The sequence below is a fragment of the Sphaerodactylus townsendi genome, linkage group LG11, assembly GCF_021028975.2.
Source record: "Sphaerodactylus townsendi isolate TG3544 linkage group LG11, MPM_Stown_v2.3, whole genome shotgun sequence".
Lineage (NCBI taxonomy): Eukaryota > Metazoa > Chordata > Lepidosauria > Squamata > Sphaerodactylidae > Sphaerodactylus > Sphaerodactylus townsendi.
Genome location: NC_059435.1, coordinates 28,643,082 through 28,659,906, shown reverse-complemented (window position 1 = coordinate 28,659,906; position 16,825 = coordinate 28,643,082). Strand labels below are relative to the sequence as shown.

Sequence of the window (16,825 nt, the reverse complement as noted above, 5' to 3'; positions counted from 1 at the left end):
GGCCAGGAGTTGGTTTCCACCCTAGCTTTGCCTCTAGATATGAGGCAGCCTGGGGCTTGGACTTGACAGTGTAAGTCCATTGAGTTCAACGGAGGGCTTTTCGGTGGCAGGCAGCTTTTGCTTTGCATTTTGCCTCACTCCGCTACCAAAAAGCCCTCTGGAGGCAGAGGGGGGGGGGGGGAATTGCCACAGTGGTACTGGCCCTGGCCACCAAGGGCTCTGGGTTGGCCTGTAAAGCTCCCAAACCTCCGTCCCCTTCAAGGTGCCAGCTCACAGGAGGCATGAACTGACCATTTCATTGTCTCTGGGTAGGGAGGCCATTGGCATGTTTTAAAGAATTGCTGCAAGAGGCTGGACAGCAATTGACTCTCCTCCCCCCTCTCTCTGCTAAGGGAAAGAAAAACTTTTTAAAACTGAAGGTGAAGGTTCTGTACAGTCCAAATCGCCAAAGTACAACACATTTCACTACAGTGACTCAACATGTCCTTCAGCTATTCTTACTCACTGGAGGAAGGTTCCCATGCCAGATGGGATGTGACTCCCACTGGCTCTTGGACAAAGAGGATCAGGTTGTAGTTTCCCTTTTCTGTTGCCAGAGCTGGAGGAGGAAGGTGCCTCCATGCAATCAAAAAGCAGTAGATTCAACAGCAACATCTTTGTTGGGCCAGCACTGAAGTTTCCTAGATTTGCAGTTTTCTATGTTAGCTATGTGCTAGAGCAGGGGTAGGGAACCTGCGGCTCTCCAGATGTTCAGGAACTACAATTCCCATCAGCCTCTGTCAGCATGGCCAATTGGCCATGCTGGTAGGCATGATGGTATAGTTCTAATTTTATCTGGAAGAGAAGCCCTCCCTGTCTAAACGCTCATAAACTACTCAAATCACTTAAAGCACAGTTGGCTAGCAATTCTACTTACCAAAATAACCAAAGACTGAAAGAGGCCTTATAAGTTTGACTCCGGGGGTATCCATTGGCACAATGATCATGCTATGCTGTTTATATCTAATCAAAGCAAGAATAGTATCAATTAGTGACTTTCACTCTCTTTTTAAAAGTACAGAACATTACATGTTGGAAATGGGGCTTTCTAGATACAAAGATGATTGATAAACTTCATTTCCTGTGGTATCTGAGAAGCTGCTGTTGCCTCCTGGACACGTGTGGTCTCCTGTCCCCTGACTGGCAGGGACTAGCTGGGACCAGAAGGGGAGTGTCTGGGTCAGCACCAGTGGTGGGATTCAGCAGGTTCGCACCACTTCAGCAGAACCAGTTGTTAAAAGGGTGCTTGTAAACAACCAAGTTGTTAAATTATTTGAATCCCACCACCGGAACCGGTTGTCAAATTATTTGAATCCCACCACTGGAGCACCATGCCTGGCCGGGTGTAGTCAGGATTACTGACAGCTGCCTACACCTGTATGAAATCTACTTTCCACATGTAATGAATTTTCAACCCAAAGAGGGGAGAAATCAACTTTAAAAACCAGCTTTAATTAGACATGACAATTCCACAGCCAGAAGCCTTTTCCTTTTCTTGCCTTTATAACTGTTGATATAACAGCCGCTCCATGGGTTAGTTTGAGGACAAGAAAACAGCAGGGGGGAGCTACAACTGCTTCTCCCTGCAAGCTGCAGTCACAAATAGAAAATTGCTGGTGTGTGTTCAGGAGGCACAAAACTCCCATTGCGTGTGCAAGACATAGATTTTTTTTTTTATCCCCAGCTAACATGATGACTTTGTAATGCGTAAATAGACCCTGCTCCAGAGTTTTAGATTAGCTGATCTAAATCATTCTGAAATCGGATAAGAATGCTGGAGAAAGTGTCATTGTGGGAAGTTACAATGTTATGTCTCTCAGATTGGACATTCCAAATGTATATCTATCATAATGTGTCTCTTACCTGGAGGCAGAGGTATTTTTGTCTCGGGCCATCACAATTGCAACTTTGCAATTTGGAGTTCCAGCTCCTGAAACAGATGGGACATAGACAGACTTCTAAGTGAATGAGTTTTCAGCTGGGATGTCAAGTATCCAGAGGTAATCCCTTTAATTTGGAAATGAATTTCACTAAAATCAGCACAGCTTACTATCTAATATAGATGCATAACGCAGAAACCCAAACAACTAGCAACTACCACAACCAAGTTACATTCTTAGAACTGAAACTGGATTGGGGATTTTAACACTGGTATGCTTCAAACCTAGCAAGGCACATTCAACTATGTTGCAGGTAAATTGTTCTCTGGATGCAATTTATTTTATTATTTATTCTGTTGATTACTTATGTATATTATTGGTTTCTTAGGAAAGTAAAAAATCACACTGAAAAGTATAGTCTAAGAAATTCTTTATTCATACATTCTGGACTGAGTATGTAGTTGGTGAGATTTGAGTTGTCTATGTTCCATCATTTGTATCCTTGTTTTTGCTTTGGGTTTATACTGATTTATATATACATTTCTACCCAGATTATCGGGTCTCACAGAAGTTCACTCACAAAGTCAATCCTTATCTGGAGGCTGACAACCAGTTTCTTAACCTAGGATTAGGGCTCATTCAGCCGCAACTCAATTGGAGTGTGGCTCACCGAAACACTGCTCATTGGACTGAAACAGCAGGAAGGGCAAACGGAGAAGCATGCTGTGTAAATCCTCCGTGTCTCCACATCTCCATTCCCCTCACACTTCAGTCAGCTAACAAACATAAATTAATTCAACTGCCGGTCATGAATTAATGTAATTGCTGGAGCTCCGAATTAGTGCTCCGCTCCTGGCACCATCATGATTGATGTCCTTGATTTCACAACCTCCAAGTGGTAGCTGAAGATCTCCCACTATAAGAAGTGTTCTCCAGGTGACAGAGATAAGTTTGCCAGGAGAAAATGGCCGTTTTGGAAGGCGGACTCTATGTCTGGTATTGTAATCTACTGACATCCCTCCTCTCTCCAAACTCCATCCTCCTCAGACTCCAAAATCTCCAGGTATTTTCCTGATCTGGAGCTGACAATCCTACTCTCCAGTGATTTTTCATCTCCTGCTGGGGGTAGATGGACCAGTCAAGGATGAGTTGTGGGCCTTCTGGGCTGTAGGCCCAAGCAGCCAAGTCACCAAGTTATTTCTTCATGGCAGCCAGCCCCTAATTTTAAGAACATAAGAACATAAGAGCAAGCCAGCTGGATCAGACCAGAGTCCATCTAGTCCAGCTCTCTGCTACTCGCAGTGGCCCACCAGGTGCCTTTGGGAGCTCACATGCAGGATGTGAAAGCAATGGCCTTCTGCGGCTGTTGCTCCCGATCACCTGGTCTGTTAAGGCATTTGCAATCTCAGATCAAAAAGTTCAAGATTGGTAGCCATAAATCGACTTCTCCTCCATAAATCTGTCCAAACTCTTTTTAAAGCTATCCAGGTTAGTGGCCATCACCACCTCCTGTGGCAGCATATTCCAAACACCAATCACACGTTGCGTGAAGAAGTGTTTCCTTTTATTAGTCCTAATTCTTCCCCCCAGCATTTTCAATGAATGCCCCCTGGTTCTAGTATTGTGAGAAAGAGAGAAAAATTTCTCTCTGTCAACATTTTCTACCCCATGCATAATTTAGAAAAAGAACTATATTTGAGAAAATGGTCATTATCTGAGCTAAACTGATTATAGCTGGATTCAACTATTTCCACTGTCCTGTGAAAATTGCTCGATACATCTTTAAAAGTTCCTTGCCATGAAGTGATTTTCCAAAGAAAAAATTGTTATTCAGGTTTAGGGCAAACTAATGTCCACCATGACTAAAACAGCTGTTTTCCAGGAAAGCGCGACCACTGCTAAGAAATCACATTTAAAGAAAAACATAGTTACACTGGAAACCAAAGGCGTGGCGGTGCTGGAAGGGAGACAAAATTCTTGAGTCAGAACACAAGAATTGCATTTTGCAGACGGAGCTCCCCACTGCAGCTCCTGCTACCAAAATAATATCAGGTCAGTCACTGATTTTTCCTTTGAAATGTATGATGCTTTCCAATAATTCCTGTGAGATCCTGGTCAGTAAACGCCATGAGATGCAGTATCTGGGTTAAAAGGAGTTTTTTGCTCAACAAGTTTTCCCAAATGTGGAACCTTGCTTTTCCAATAAGAAGGAATGGTAGCTATTTATCTTATGGGGGGGAAAGAACTTTCACATAGTTGGAGGCTCTACTCTGCTTATGTTGTTGCCAGCAGTGCCACTTCCGCCTGCTTCTAGACAGACAAAAGCATCCTAGATTTGGCTGCTGGTATTGTCATGGCCAGGGTGTCTTTTATATTTTCATGGGTTACGATGGAATTTTGGAAAGACCTGACTGGGAACGACACAGGCATTTAAATGTTGCAATCCAAAGCAGAGTCCTACCCTTTGAAGCCCAATCCAGTTCAATCAGCTTTGAAGGGTGTAATTCTACTGATGACTGCATCGAAAGTTGGTTTGATTTTTATCTTTAAATGTGTAGCATAGCAAAGCATACCCACAGCAGCCCTTTCAAAACAGCATCCACTTTATTTGCTGTAGTTCACGACAATATTTTATGGAGGTGGGGAAAATGGCTCCCTCGCTATTTTCTCCAGTTCTGTATCCTGCGTATTCCTCAGTCTTAGCAAGTCAGTGGCCTCATTCTTTGCCCACTCCTCACCTGCATTTATTTTGTAATTGAGGTGCCCACTCTGTCAGGGTCGGGGTCATTCCCCTTCCCCCATGCACTGAATGGGAACATGAAACATGCATAAAGGGTAAGGGTGCCAAAACTTGATTTTTTGTGAATTTTCCGCTGGTGCATTTCCTGTAATTCTTTTCTGTGCTGCTGAAGGGAAATTGTTAATGAAGTGCAGATTTTTTTTCCCCTTTGCAGCTGGTGTCATGCTCAGCAAAATCCCCACACTTGTTGCGTTAGTTTGTTGATAATTTCTATGACTTGAGGACTATTTGACAATCACAGCATTTAAAAAGTATATTTAAAAAATACACTGGCTAACAATTTATTTGGAAACTCAGTAGGTCCTCATTGCAGATTTTGTTGTTAAGCAAACTCTGCCGGCAATTGCAATCTTTGTAATACAAATGTAGTTCCAAGATGAGTTCCAGATATTTTGACAGAGGAATTATGGGTGCTGCCAGATGCTACTTCCATCTTCCACCAGGACTGTCTCTTGTTCCTTCTGCATCTCAGTCTTCCTCTTAGTCAGACAACAACACTCTTTAGGCTGTGATTCAGACAATTAATAAACCACAGATACCATATAAATGGAAACTTTTATGTCACCCTTTCCGGAACAACATGCCAGAGGGTTCCCTGATCTTTGAGCCTACCTTTCCAGAGAACTTGGGAAAGCTGAAAAATACCCCGGGGGGGGGGGGGTGTTCCTCTCCATACCAGGGGTAGACAACCTTTAACATCCAAAGAGCCACTTGGACCCATTTTCCACGGAAAAGAAAAAACACTTGGAGCCGCAAATACTTTTTGACATTTAAAATGAAGATAACACTGTATATATTGTTTTTTTACTTTTATGCTTTGTATAAACAATTATAGTGTGTTGTTTATGAAATCCATGAAGTGCTACAGAGCAAATTATATTTTATTTATGTAAAGAACACATTTTGAACTCTTAAAAAATAATAACAGACCTCCATGTCTGCCATGGAGGGTGGACTTGACAGCCATATTCCTCACTGCTCATGGCCCCCGCTCGGTCCCAAAAGCCACAGCTTCTGAGAATCTACCCCCAAATGTTCTGGGATTTGCCCGCTAAGAGTTGGCAACCCACGACAACCATGGCTGAGGACGATCCCGGCCTTCCTCCCTTCCACAATCTACAAGCTTACTTTCCACTGGCTTACTCTGAAGTAAACCTTCCAAGATCCACGTGCAAGGCTTTCCCCATGCGCTCCTGCCCTCCTTGACAATGCAAAAGCAAACAATTCCCTCCCACCCCCGCCTCCCCATCAAACAGCCCTGACAAGTGCAACCTTGCAGGGCTGCAGGTAATAACTCCTTTAAAACCTGACATCATATTTCTCACCTGGACTCAGCTAGGACTGCTGGGGGATCTGCAACCCAAGGTGGCTCTGCTGGGGTCCCCCATGTGGTCCCACCCCCAAGAAGGACCTGGAGGAGGGGGAAATGAGGCCACCCAAAGCAGGGTTGACCGCTGACCCCCCATTCAAGGGTGGCAGACTGAGGTTAGGGTTGTGCTGAAAATCTGCGCTCCTGCAACTCCCTCCTATTTCCCGCCCTTTTCTGCTCACCTGTTCAAGAAGATCCACCAGCGGTGCTCCAGCCCCGCCCCGCCCCATCATCACTGGCATCAGCCAACCAGGCAGCTGGGACAGGGAAGCTGGATGTGGCTTGGAATAGCCGTCTCGGACTGTGCCTCTCTAGGAACGGGGGCTCTTTCCCATTAACCCTTGGGGCGACTCTCCGAAGGAGGCTGAGAGGACCCAAGCCACGCAGAGCCGGAGTACAAGGACAAAAGAGCTGCATGCGGCTACGGAGCTGCGGGTTGCAGACCCCTGCTCCAAACCTTTCCCGCCCTCAATAGCTCAGGCCCAGTCTGGACTTTGAACACTTGGAAATGTTGGAATCCTACCAACTGCAATTTAACAGATTTCGGAGACTTAACATAAAACACACTTCTAAATCTTAATGATATATTTTCTTTTTAAATACTTTTGAAAAGGCTGCAGCCTCAAGAAGATGGAGTAATCCATCAGGAAATGGACCTGATACTCAGCCAAAGCAGCTCACATTATTTTCCTTGGCCAGGAGGCACGTTTTCAAGGACAGAATGTAGAGAATGGCATCCCATTTAAGAATTCCTCCTTCCTCGGATTTTTTTCTCTTTTACTTTGAAATACTTCTCCGTTGTTTTTTAAGTTAACTGTAGGCTAGTTCTAGCACACTGTAAGCAAAAGCTCTCTTGTTTAGAAGTAAATCCCACTCAAATCAGTAAGGCTGATTTAGAGGTTGTGTTAAAGACTCACTCAGTTGCTGCTAATAATGGCAGTCGTATGACTAGTCACTACCATCCTCCATAATATACCTATGTCATTATGTTCATGAAGTTCTGTACTTTCCTGGTCCTACTTCACCTCACTAGCTGTTTGGGGGTCACGTGGAATGGAAACCAAATTATAGGTTAGGTTCCACCAGCATTTTCACTTAATCTTGCCCAATGCCTCCCCCATCCTGCATGGTTTTGCACAAACAAGTCCCATGTTGCTCAGCATAGCTTTTCCTGGTAGCCACAGGGGATGCCCTCCTCCCTTTTTCATCATCTGTAAAGCTGTGGGATCCAATCTTGTGATGTCGCCAAGAGAGATTAGCCACAGAGCTGCTGTTTCCAGCAGCAGCCATTGGCGTCTTCCGCTCAGGGACAGTATTTTGTGGTCTTTCTGTTATTGGTGAGGCTGCAGATAAAATGCAGTGGCGATATGGGGCTTCCACATAGCAAGTGTCTCCGGAGTTTTCCTGCCTCAGTCCCCCAGAATCTGGCCCTCTCCCCTGGGCCACCAAGGCTTTCGCTTTTAAAAAAAAATCAGCACTAGAATATCCTAATACCATTGTAACAGGCATAGCATTCCCACTTTTCTATTGTTTTTTTAAGTCAAATATCTAGGCCTTTCTTTGCAAACATATGCCCTTTTCTTTTATCTTGGCAAGAGGAAGCAATAGTTACTTTTTAAAATGAACACTAGGAATGGGCAGAACCTGCTATGCCTAGTGTTACATCGGTATACAATATAATGATAATCTAGTAAAAATTAAATTAAAAAGAGAAAAGCCTCCCTTTGGCAGTGAGAGAAAATGGCTCCTGCAAAGACAAGTTCAGAGAAAATGGCTACCACATGGGCCAGAAAATCCTAATTTTCACACCAAAACAGCAACCATAAAGACTTCACTATGTTCTTTCCCAAAACCTCAAAGAAGTTGAGAAAATATTAGAAAAAAGACAGGAAAGCCACTGGAGGTTTACAAATGAACCACAATGCTGTGGAGAAGGGAAAACCCCCACTCCCTCCAAGCAGGATAGATAACTCATGCAGAAGATTACACTGTAATATCTAGTTTGATCTATGTCTTTGATTCAAATAGAATTCTGTATTTAAAAAGAAAATGAGGCCAGTGTTTCAAAATGAAATTAACATGGATTATTTTTTTTCTGCCGTCAATTAGCTTTCCACATGGAGCTGTATACAAATTCTTCAGTCGAGTACTCTTACAATGATGATGAATGGAATGATACTTTTGAATATGCTTTGTATGAAAGCATGTGTGTCAAAGAAGAGGTGAGGCACTTTAGGAAGTTATTCCTACCTGCATTTTACTCCACTGTTTTCCTCGTTGGACTTGCAGGAAATTCTTTAGTGGTTGCAATCTATGCCTACTTCAAGAAACTGAAGAGCCGGACGGATGTGTACATTATGAACGTGGCCATTGCCGATTTGTTACTGCTTTTCACTCTCCCATTCTGGGCTGCGAATGCTGTGCATGGATGGGTGCTTGGTATTGCTTTGTGCAAAATCACCTCTGCTACGTACACCCTGACCTTCAGTGCCAGAATGCAGTTTCTGGCTTGCATCAGCATTGACAGATACAACGCCATCATCAAACCCCAGAGTCTACGAAGAGTTACCAAGCAATGCAGCAAAACCTGCTCTGTGGTCTGGATGGCTGCCACGTTGCTATGCGTTCCTGAACTCATTTTTAACACAGTCAGAGAGCTACATGACAGATCTGAATGTCTCCCTATATATCCCAAGAGCCTTGGGCTAACAATTAAAGCTACCATTCAAATTTTGGAAATTACTCTGTGTTTTGTATTGCCTTTCCTTATCATGCTGACTTGCTACTCAGCTGTTGCCAGAGCTCTCCTTAAGAGTCCCTGCATTAAGAACACCCATCCCCTGAAAGTTCTGGTGGCAGTCGTCTCTGCCTTTATCCTTACCCAGCTGCCCTACAACATCGTCAAGCTTTGGAGAGCCATAGATATTATCTTCCACCTGATTACAGACTGCGACATAAGCAAAGCCATCGATGTTGCCTTTCAGGTCACTAAGAGTATTGCCCTGTTTCACAGCTGCCTAAACCCCATCCTTTATTTTTTTATGGGCGCCTCTTTCAAAATGTATCTGGTGAAAATGGCAAAAAATTATGGCTACTGGAGAAGGCAACAAAACACAGCAACTGAAGAGATTCCCATGGGCCACGAGGAATCTGTGGAGCAAACAAGCAGCTTCACTATCTAGAAAACTGGAAGAACTGGAGCACTTACCATATCCCTGTTAGCTACTCAATACTTTGATGTTGAGAACTGATTTTAAGATAAGGGAACATATACACTCCTTGGCACATAACTGCACCATGAAATTCTTGTTAAACTGGTAGGGTAATGCAAAAATCTTGGCGCAATCTGTTCCCTCAACACCCCTGGCACGGCACACCTTTTCCACGCTTGTTTTCAGTTTATTGTGCAGTATACTATCCATTTTATATAGACTACTCTATGAGGAGCTGAGAAATGGAAAAACAAAAATGGGGGAGGGGAGAGATGTGTAAGGGATGAGTGCTTGTGGAGAGGAGAGACCAGAAGTATTCAAAAGTTGTTATCTGCAGGGCTGACTTTTTCTCAAGCAGCCTGGATTGGGCAAAAGGATGCACAATGAGTCAGGGTTGTTTTTTGTTTGTTTGTTTTCTTTCATTGCAACACGTATGGTAGCTCTATACCTGACAACCATTTTAAAGTGCTAATTTATTCCCATTTTATTACTTTTAACTGTATTTTTAAAAATATATTATACCAGTACACTAAACCAAATTGGTTCATTATATTTTGCTTTTAACTTGCTAAACAGATCTATTTTTATTGCAATTTTATATTAGATTGTATTTTTACATTGATGTGTAGGGGTATCTACTGTCATTTGCTCTGGCTATTTCTTTAAAAAAATCTGAAGTGATTTGAATCCCTCGAAGTCAACCGTCAAGTTATGTGGACTATTTCCTTGCTACTGAACTATACTTGAGACTGCAGAATGTGTCTGTGTAAATCCTGATCTATCTATGCCTATTAAAGGTTAATAAAGATGAAGAAGATGTTTTGAGTTCTTTGAGTTCTTTCTTTCATTGTACCCAGCATCCTGATGCTGTGATGCAGTATATCTTTCTGCTCCTGCAAACAAACTATGTGGAGAAGGAAATGGTAAAATTTGTCACCAGAGCAATCCTAAACATAGTTACATCCTTCTAATCCAATGGAATTAAAAGCTGTAATTCTGTTTAAGAATGCACTGTACGTGAAAGACGTTTTGTCACATATTACAGGTGGTGATTCCAGACACAGCTGTAACTCTTACACATTGTCAGAGCAGCCACGATTAAAGCTGGCACTTAGCTAAATTTCCCAGCTGCAGTAACAGCATATTTTCCTTAGCTACAATCTGTCTGAGGCATTAAAAATATTCTTTCCTGTTACTAAGTCATTAAATGACAACTATAACGGCAGGTATACATGGCCTTTTATCGCCATTTTCCAGGGATTTTAAAAAACACAATGTATTTTTTGCATTTTAATGAGCCTAATTAAATCAGAAAAAGAACACAGGACGACAGAATTTTCTTAGAGTTTATATGTAAAAATGTTTACACTGTGATTAGTAATGTTTTCGAAGAATACTGTTAATGCATTTTGATATCCGGCAAGAGTTTGACATAAACAGCACTTCACATTCAAGATAATATAGTTTTATTGTCGAAGGCTTTCATAGCCGGAATCACTGGGATGTTTTCAGACTGTATGGCCATGTTCTAGTAGCATTTTCTCCTGCCATTTCGCCTGCATCTGTGGCTGGCATCTCCAGAGGATCCTCTGAAGATGCCAGCCACAGATGCAGGCGAAACATCAGGAGAAAACACTATTAGAACACGGCTATACAGCCCAGAAACTACACAACACCTAATGTAGAGTTGCACGCTCTGCCAAAATGCTTTCAACATGTCATTTTAAAATAATATTGTTAAAAAATAATAAATAAAAATATGTTAAATTGCTTGCCAATTCTTTGGTTTCACACATTTTTATGAGTGTGTTTAGGGGCATAACTAATTATTGTATCAGTACAGGATGAAAGTTTTACACACTTGGGACAGAGAATTCTGACATGGACTCATGTATCCACCACAGCGGGAACCAGATATTAGTGGACGTAGTTCCCAGGGAAAGTTTGACAAAGAGGACCAGGGCTTGCTTAGGACCCCTGCTCATCAAAAATTTGCATGCTGAGCTCAATTTACAGATAGATTTACAGCCTAATCCATTGGGCTGAGGTGGCTGGGGACGGCACGCTGCCTCCAGAGAACTTGTAAGAAGTATGGGGAGGTAGCAAAATGCATTTAAAAAAAACCCAGGCCACCTGAAAAGACCACCACAGGACTTCACGGAGTTGCACCACATTCAAAGGCCTGGCTGCGGCATTTCCAGCGCGAGATTCACTGCAACAGAATCAACCCTGTCCTGCTTCTGCAGGAAAGGTTTTTACTCACCGCTGCTCCACCACTTCTTCCCATTAATTATGTATCTGTCTCCGTTTCTCTGAATGCTGCATTCCATGTTGGTGGCATCGCTGGAAGCAACATCTGGTTCTGTGCCAAAACAAAATTGTTCGAACATGTACTTGGCATGATGCCAAAAAATCAGCAATATTGCTACTGTACACTAAATATCAAGCTTGTACATTTATTACACATTTGTAGTAGATCTTCTTGTGCATGCAGAGTGGGTTTTCTGATAAAGACTCCTTTTGAAAACAGTCCCAGAACTGTATATTATTGTCATTATGAAGTATCCATACTCTCTGACAACCCTATACAAGCAGAGTGTGCTTAATGAACATTTTTTTAAAGTAAAATTAGTGCTGATCAATACATTCAAGGTTGAAACACACAGATCCAAAATGTCACTTAATATTGGGGGGGGAGGGGCTGGTTAAGCGGAAGAGACTGTGCTTTGCTTGCAGAAGGTGGCAGGATAAATCCTGAAGATCTCCCATTAAAAGGACCAGGCAGCAGGTAATGTAAAAGACCTCCATCTGAGACCATGGAGAGCCACTGCCAGTTAGAAGAGACAATACCAATCGTGATGTACTGATGGCTGATTCAGAATAAGGTAGCTTCATGTGTGTATTCAATCTATCTGTAGAATGAACCCACCTAGCTGGTATATTAAAAGCCTGGAACACCATTAAGCATCTCTTGAACATTCCTGTGAAAAAATAGTCGTTCAAAATGTAGCCAGAATTCTTCTCTTAGGCTGCCACATAGAAATTTAGGAGGATGAGCTGTCTTGGCGGCGCGCTCTTGTCGATAACGTGTTATCGGTATTGATAGCGTGTACGTAATGATGTGTAAAGTGCCAGCAAGTCACAGCCAACTGAGGACAACCCAGAAAGGTTTCCAGTGCAAAAGATGTTCAGCAGTGGTTTGGCATGGCTTTCCTCTGCATGTCAACACTGGTATTCCTTGGTGGTCTCCCATCCAAGTACTAACTAGAGCCACCCCTGCTTAGCTTCTGAGATCTGATGAGATTAAGCTAGCCTGGCCCATCCAGGGCAAGGGAACCATTATTCTTTTTTTTAGCAGAGCAAGATTTGTCTATTAGCACCTTAAAAACAACAAGATATTTGGGGCTTTCAAGAGTCAAAGCTGCCTTTGTCATACAACTCTGGCCCTTTCTGCATGGGCGGAATAGAGCGCCCCAGGGGACAGCAAAAACGCCGTCCCTGGGGAAGCGTTCACACAGGAGGCACTGCTGCTTTGCAGCAGCGCCATCCTGGCTGCCCCGGAGCAGCGTGAAGCTGGCACTTTAAACCTCACTCATCGAGCGAGGTTTTTGAAAAGAGCCATCTACCCGCTGGCGCAGTGCGAACTGCACCACTGGGAAGGCGCCGTTTTTCCCCTTCCCTCCAATCACCATCCCGTCCAGCGTCACTCTGGAGGGCTGGGGAACACGCCCACGCTGCCCTCTGACCTCCAGGGGTCAGAGGCAGCGAGGGCATGTCCCTCCAGCCCTCCAGAGCAGCGCTGGACCGGACAGTGAGTGAAGGGGGCCGACGGAGAGGCAGCTCCGTGCAGAGCCACCTCTCTGTCTGGGAAGAAAGTGGGGGCTGCTCGCATGCTGCTGAGCGAGCAGTCCTGGAGCCTCCATCGGCACAATTCATGCCGGTGGAGGGGCATTTCCGGGTGTGTACAGAAACAGCCTCTGAGTGGTTGGATTAAACATATGGAAGGAACACAAGAGAAGATTTGAGATTGTATTTGTTCAATTATAAATTATTCCAATGTAGTTAAGAACAAACGACATGGTCTCCCCCCTACTCACCCACATCCACTTCACAGTTTGAAAATCAGACACCATTACCTGTCATGCAGAAGCAGGAATTCATTTTCCCATCAAGCAGAGGCTGAAGCCATTGTTTCTTCTGCTCTTCTGTCCCATACAAGTGCAGGACCTCCATGTTTCCTGTGTCTGGTTGATATAAAAATGGTTGTTTAGAAGAAGAAGAGGTGGGTTTTAAACTCTGATTTTCTCTACCGTCACCCAGCAGGCTTCATGTAGAGGAGTGGGGAAACAAACCTGGTTCACCAGATTAGTGTCCACCACATGTGTGGATGAGTGGGGAAATCAAACCCAGTTCTCCAAATTAGAGTCCATCACTCTTAGCCACTATGCTACACTGATTAATTGTCTTTTCTGTTCAGTCTGGGGTCTGGCACCAATGGTGGAACCTTCCTTCCACCAAAAGAACATGCTTCTTCTGCCAGAGGAAGGATCAACTGTGGGTGGAATGAAAACTTTGACTCCAATCCTCTGTTTACTGTATACATGATATAAGAATTTTTCTAACCTGGTGCTTGACAGTTGAACACCTCAGAGGCAAAGAAGCACTTCCCAGTCTCTTCAGCAATCAGTGCATAATCAACCTGGCCAAGACCACTAATAGCTGGAAGGAAAAGGTTCCAGAGACCTTCTGCCTTTGCCATCTCCTGTGGAAAGAAGAAAAGATCAATGGAATAAGATCTTGTGATGCTGAACAATCATTCCATTCATTACAAGTGCAGGTTCCACTGTGGTTCAAAAAAACAAACAACATTAAGTCTTTAGAAGGAGATGCCAGTCTCCATACCTGCTAATTTGGCTGTCACCAATAAAAGCTAGACATGAGGTTCAGGGTAAGGATGGGCAAACCCCTACCAAAGCAACCTCATTCCCCCTAAACGTGGCGCCCAAATGAGGGGCAGGAGGAAAACTGGGGAGAGAGACATTTATACATACCAGTAGATGTTAACTTCCAATTAAAATCCAGACATGATGGCACTGATGTGCTAGGATTTTGCCAACCTCTTTAGGCTTAGAGTGTCAGTGACATCCCTTCTGGGTTTTAGCCAGACATTACACTGACAACATTATTTTTCCCACACCCATAGGACAAGGTTTGGATGCCAACAGCCAACCTTAAACAGAGTTACACCATTCCAAGTCCATTGACTTCAATGGGTTTAGAAGACCATAACTCTTTTCAGACTTGCACTGAAAGTGTGGGAATGAGCACAGAAATAGAACCCCGCTTCCCTCCCACCTGTTTCCCATTTCCACCTGATCTGTGTGCTTGGCATAGCACCAGAATTGGCATTTCTGGGTTGTCTGGCATCCACCTGTCTCCCAGTTTGCCCTTCCCGCTAGCATATATATCCACTCATGCCAGCAGGCTGGACAGACACACCAGTGTGACCCCACCCCAGCTCCATTGCCCAGTTTACACACACATCTTTAGATTGGGCTGTCTAGGCCTGAAAACATGGAAAAGTTGGTCTTGGCTTCACTTCAGATGAAATCAACAGGATGTAGTGGTTTAAATTCAAGTTCCTATGTGGATCAGGATGATAAACTCTCTCTTTAAAAGCATTAGTTGTGATGATTAGATTAAAAACCACAAACATTTAAAATACCAATTTTTAATGTAAAATGTGACCTAGAATTTTTTTTTAATGGACCAGCTTGAATCTTTCATGGGCTAGGAGATGAAAGAAGACTCATACCTTCAGTTTTTCAATTAGCACAGGTTTCTTCCAGATGTCTGGTGAATTTTTATTTCTGACATAGTACTCTGTCATTTCCTACCGAAAAAAAAAATTGCAGAACACTCATGAGGCATTACATTTGTCTTCTGCCTTCTCCATATGACTTACAAGATATTACTGTTCAATTTCTATTTATTTTTCTCTTGTGGCAACAGATAACGTGCAGACAGTGCTCCAACTATATGAGTCTTTAATAAAATCCACAGGCCCCCGGCCCCTGATGTACTGGTCTCCCACAAGACAAGGCAACCATCTCAAAAGCCACAAGGTAGTACCACCTCCACCCTCCTCTGTAATTTGAACACCAAATGAAAGGGGAAAGTCCTACATATCTTGAGCTAGCCACGGCTGTCTCAGAACTCTCTCAGCTCTGCCTACCCCACAAAGCATCTGTTGTGGGGAGAATAAGAGAAGAAATTTGTTAGCAGCTTTGAGATTCCTTGCAGTTGAGAAAAGTGGGGACATAAATCCATACTACTCTTCTTCTTCTACACAACTTTTAACAATACAGAACTCCTGTTGTCCTGGGTTTGTCCTGGGCTCTCACTCCCTTGGAAACTTTCTGCCAGTAAGGGTTTTACGTCAGCTAAGGATTCAAAGGTCAGCTAAGGATTCAAAGTTACTTATGTCTTATGTTCATAAATGAAATTTATTACTAGATGAATAGAAAAATGTGACGGTTAGATTTTCCTACAAAACTTAGCTTTTATATCTAATAACACACAGCAAAATTAAGCCCCATTTCTATTAGTAGGTAATAGTTAATAGAATTTGGGCCTGTGATATTGCTTGGCATTTCTTACCTTTTGAGCTGGAAAAACATGTTTTTTCATGAAATCCTTCACCCTGCGAAGCACATCCTGACCCTTTTGAGACAGTGGGAACAATTCTCCCACACCACTGGACAGAGAGCCAGTAGTAAACGATGTCCTACAAGAAAAATCAAGATGAGTTAATAAATGTTCTTCTTTCCATCTAGCTGGCTTAATTAAGCACACACACAACACCACCACAGCCACAACTGATTTGAAAGGAATTACTCCCATCTTTAAAATCTTCTAAAACATTCTTACATTGTTGTGAGATGTAATCCTTTTTCTGCCAAAGGTTTCACCATATTGCCAAACTCATGGCTATTTTCTGCAGCAGAATTTCCCAAGAGGTATCTGGCATAGACACCCTGAAGAAGGAATGAGGCAGATTAGTGCAATTTCACTGGCTTCAGCTTCAGAACTGGAATTCTGAACTCAGAACTGGAATTTATAAATGGACCTTTTACTCCTCCCACCCCCATTAGAGTCAATGAGTAACTCTCCTGATCCTGCTGCTGAGAGTACTGGATATTGACCTTTGGCGTATTCTTCTCCTGAATCAACACATTTTTCTGCTTCCTTGGCACTGCAGAGGCACCAGGTGGCCATTGCAAGAGGGGATACCAAACTTCATTATGGCAAACGGTCTAGCCCTCAGAGGATTCGTGTCTCCTTAAGTAAACTTCTTAACTGTAACCTAAGGAAGGTTCAAATCACATCAATTGAATGCCTTCCAACTCGTTACAATTATTTAAGGATGATTTTAGTTTTTGACTCCCCTGCCTGCCCTGTTTGTTTGCTTAAACAACAGGAACACTTTGCTAAACGTTATGACATTTGGGTTACAAAGGCATTC

General features: G+C 43.2%; 2 protein-coding genes across 3 annotated transcripts in view; one reads left to right on the top strand and one right to left on the bottom strand.

Annotated features, from left to right (window-relative positions):
* ACAD11 (acyl-CoA dehydrogenase family member 11) overlaps nt 1–16,825 on the bottom strand; it is a 34,936-nt gene that overhangs the window by 6,411 nt on the left and 11,700 nt on the right. For both annotated transcript variants that reach the window (XM_048510794.1, XM_048510795.1), the window contains 8 exons: nt 16,231–16,337; nt 15,961–16,087; nt 15,116–15,193; nt 13,924–14,062; nt 13,437–13,544; nt 11,564–11,662; nt 1,903–1,969; nt 917–1,002 (listed from right to left, as the gene is read on the bottom strand). In XM_048510794.1, the coding sequence (XP_048366751.1) occupies nt 917–1,002; nt 1,903–1,969; nt 11,564–11,662; nt 13,437–13,544; nt 13,924–14,062; nt 15,116–15,193; nt 15,961–16,087; nt 16,231–16,337 (811 nt within the window). The remainder of the gene's footprint in view (nt 1–916; nt 1,003–1,902; nt 1,970–11,563; nt 11,663–13,436; nt 13,545–13,923; nt 14,063–15,115; nt 15,194–15,960; nt 16,088–16,230; nt 16,338–16,825) is intronic.
* On the top strand, nt 3,867–9,812 carry ACKR4 (atypical chemokine receptor 4). The gene is made up of 2 exons (XM_048510798.1): nt 3,867–3,971; nt 8,198–9,812. The coding sequence occupies exon 2, from the start codon at nt 8,206–8,208 to the stop codon at nt 9,268–9,270; it is 1,065 nt and encodes a 354-aa protein (XP_048366755.1). The 5' UTR covers nt 3,867–3,971; nt 8,198–8,205; the 3' UTR covers nt 9,271–9,812.

Bases quoted from the DNA above. Each gene is read 5' to 3' on its own strand.
- ACKR4 (XM_048510798.1), top strand. From the start codon at position 8,206: ATGGAGCTGTATACAAATTCTTCAGTCGAGTACTCTTACAATGATGAT.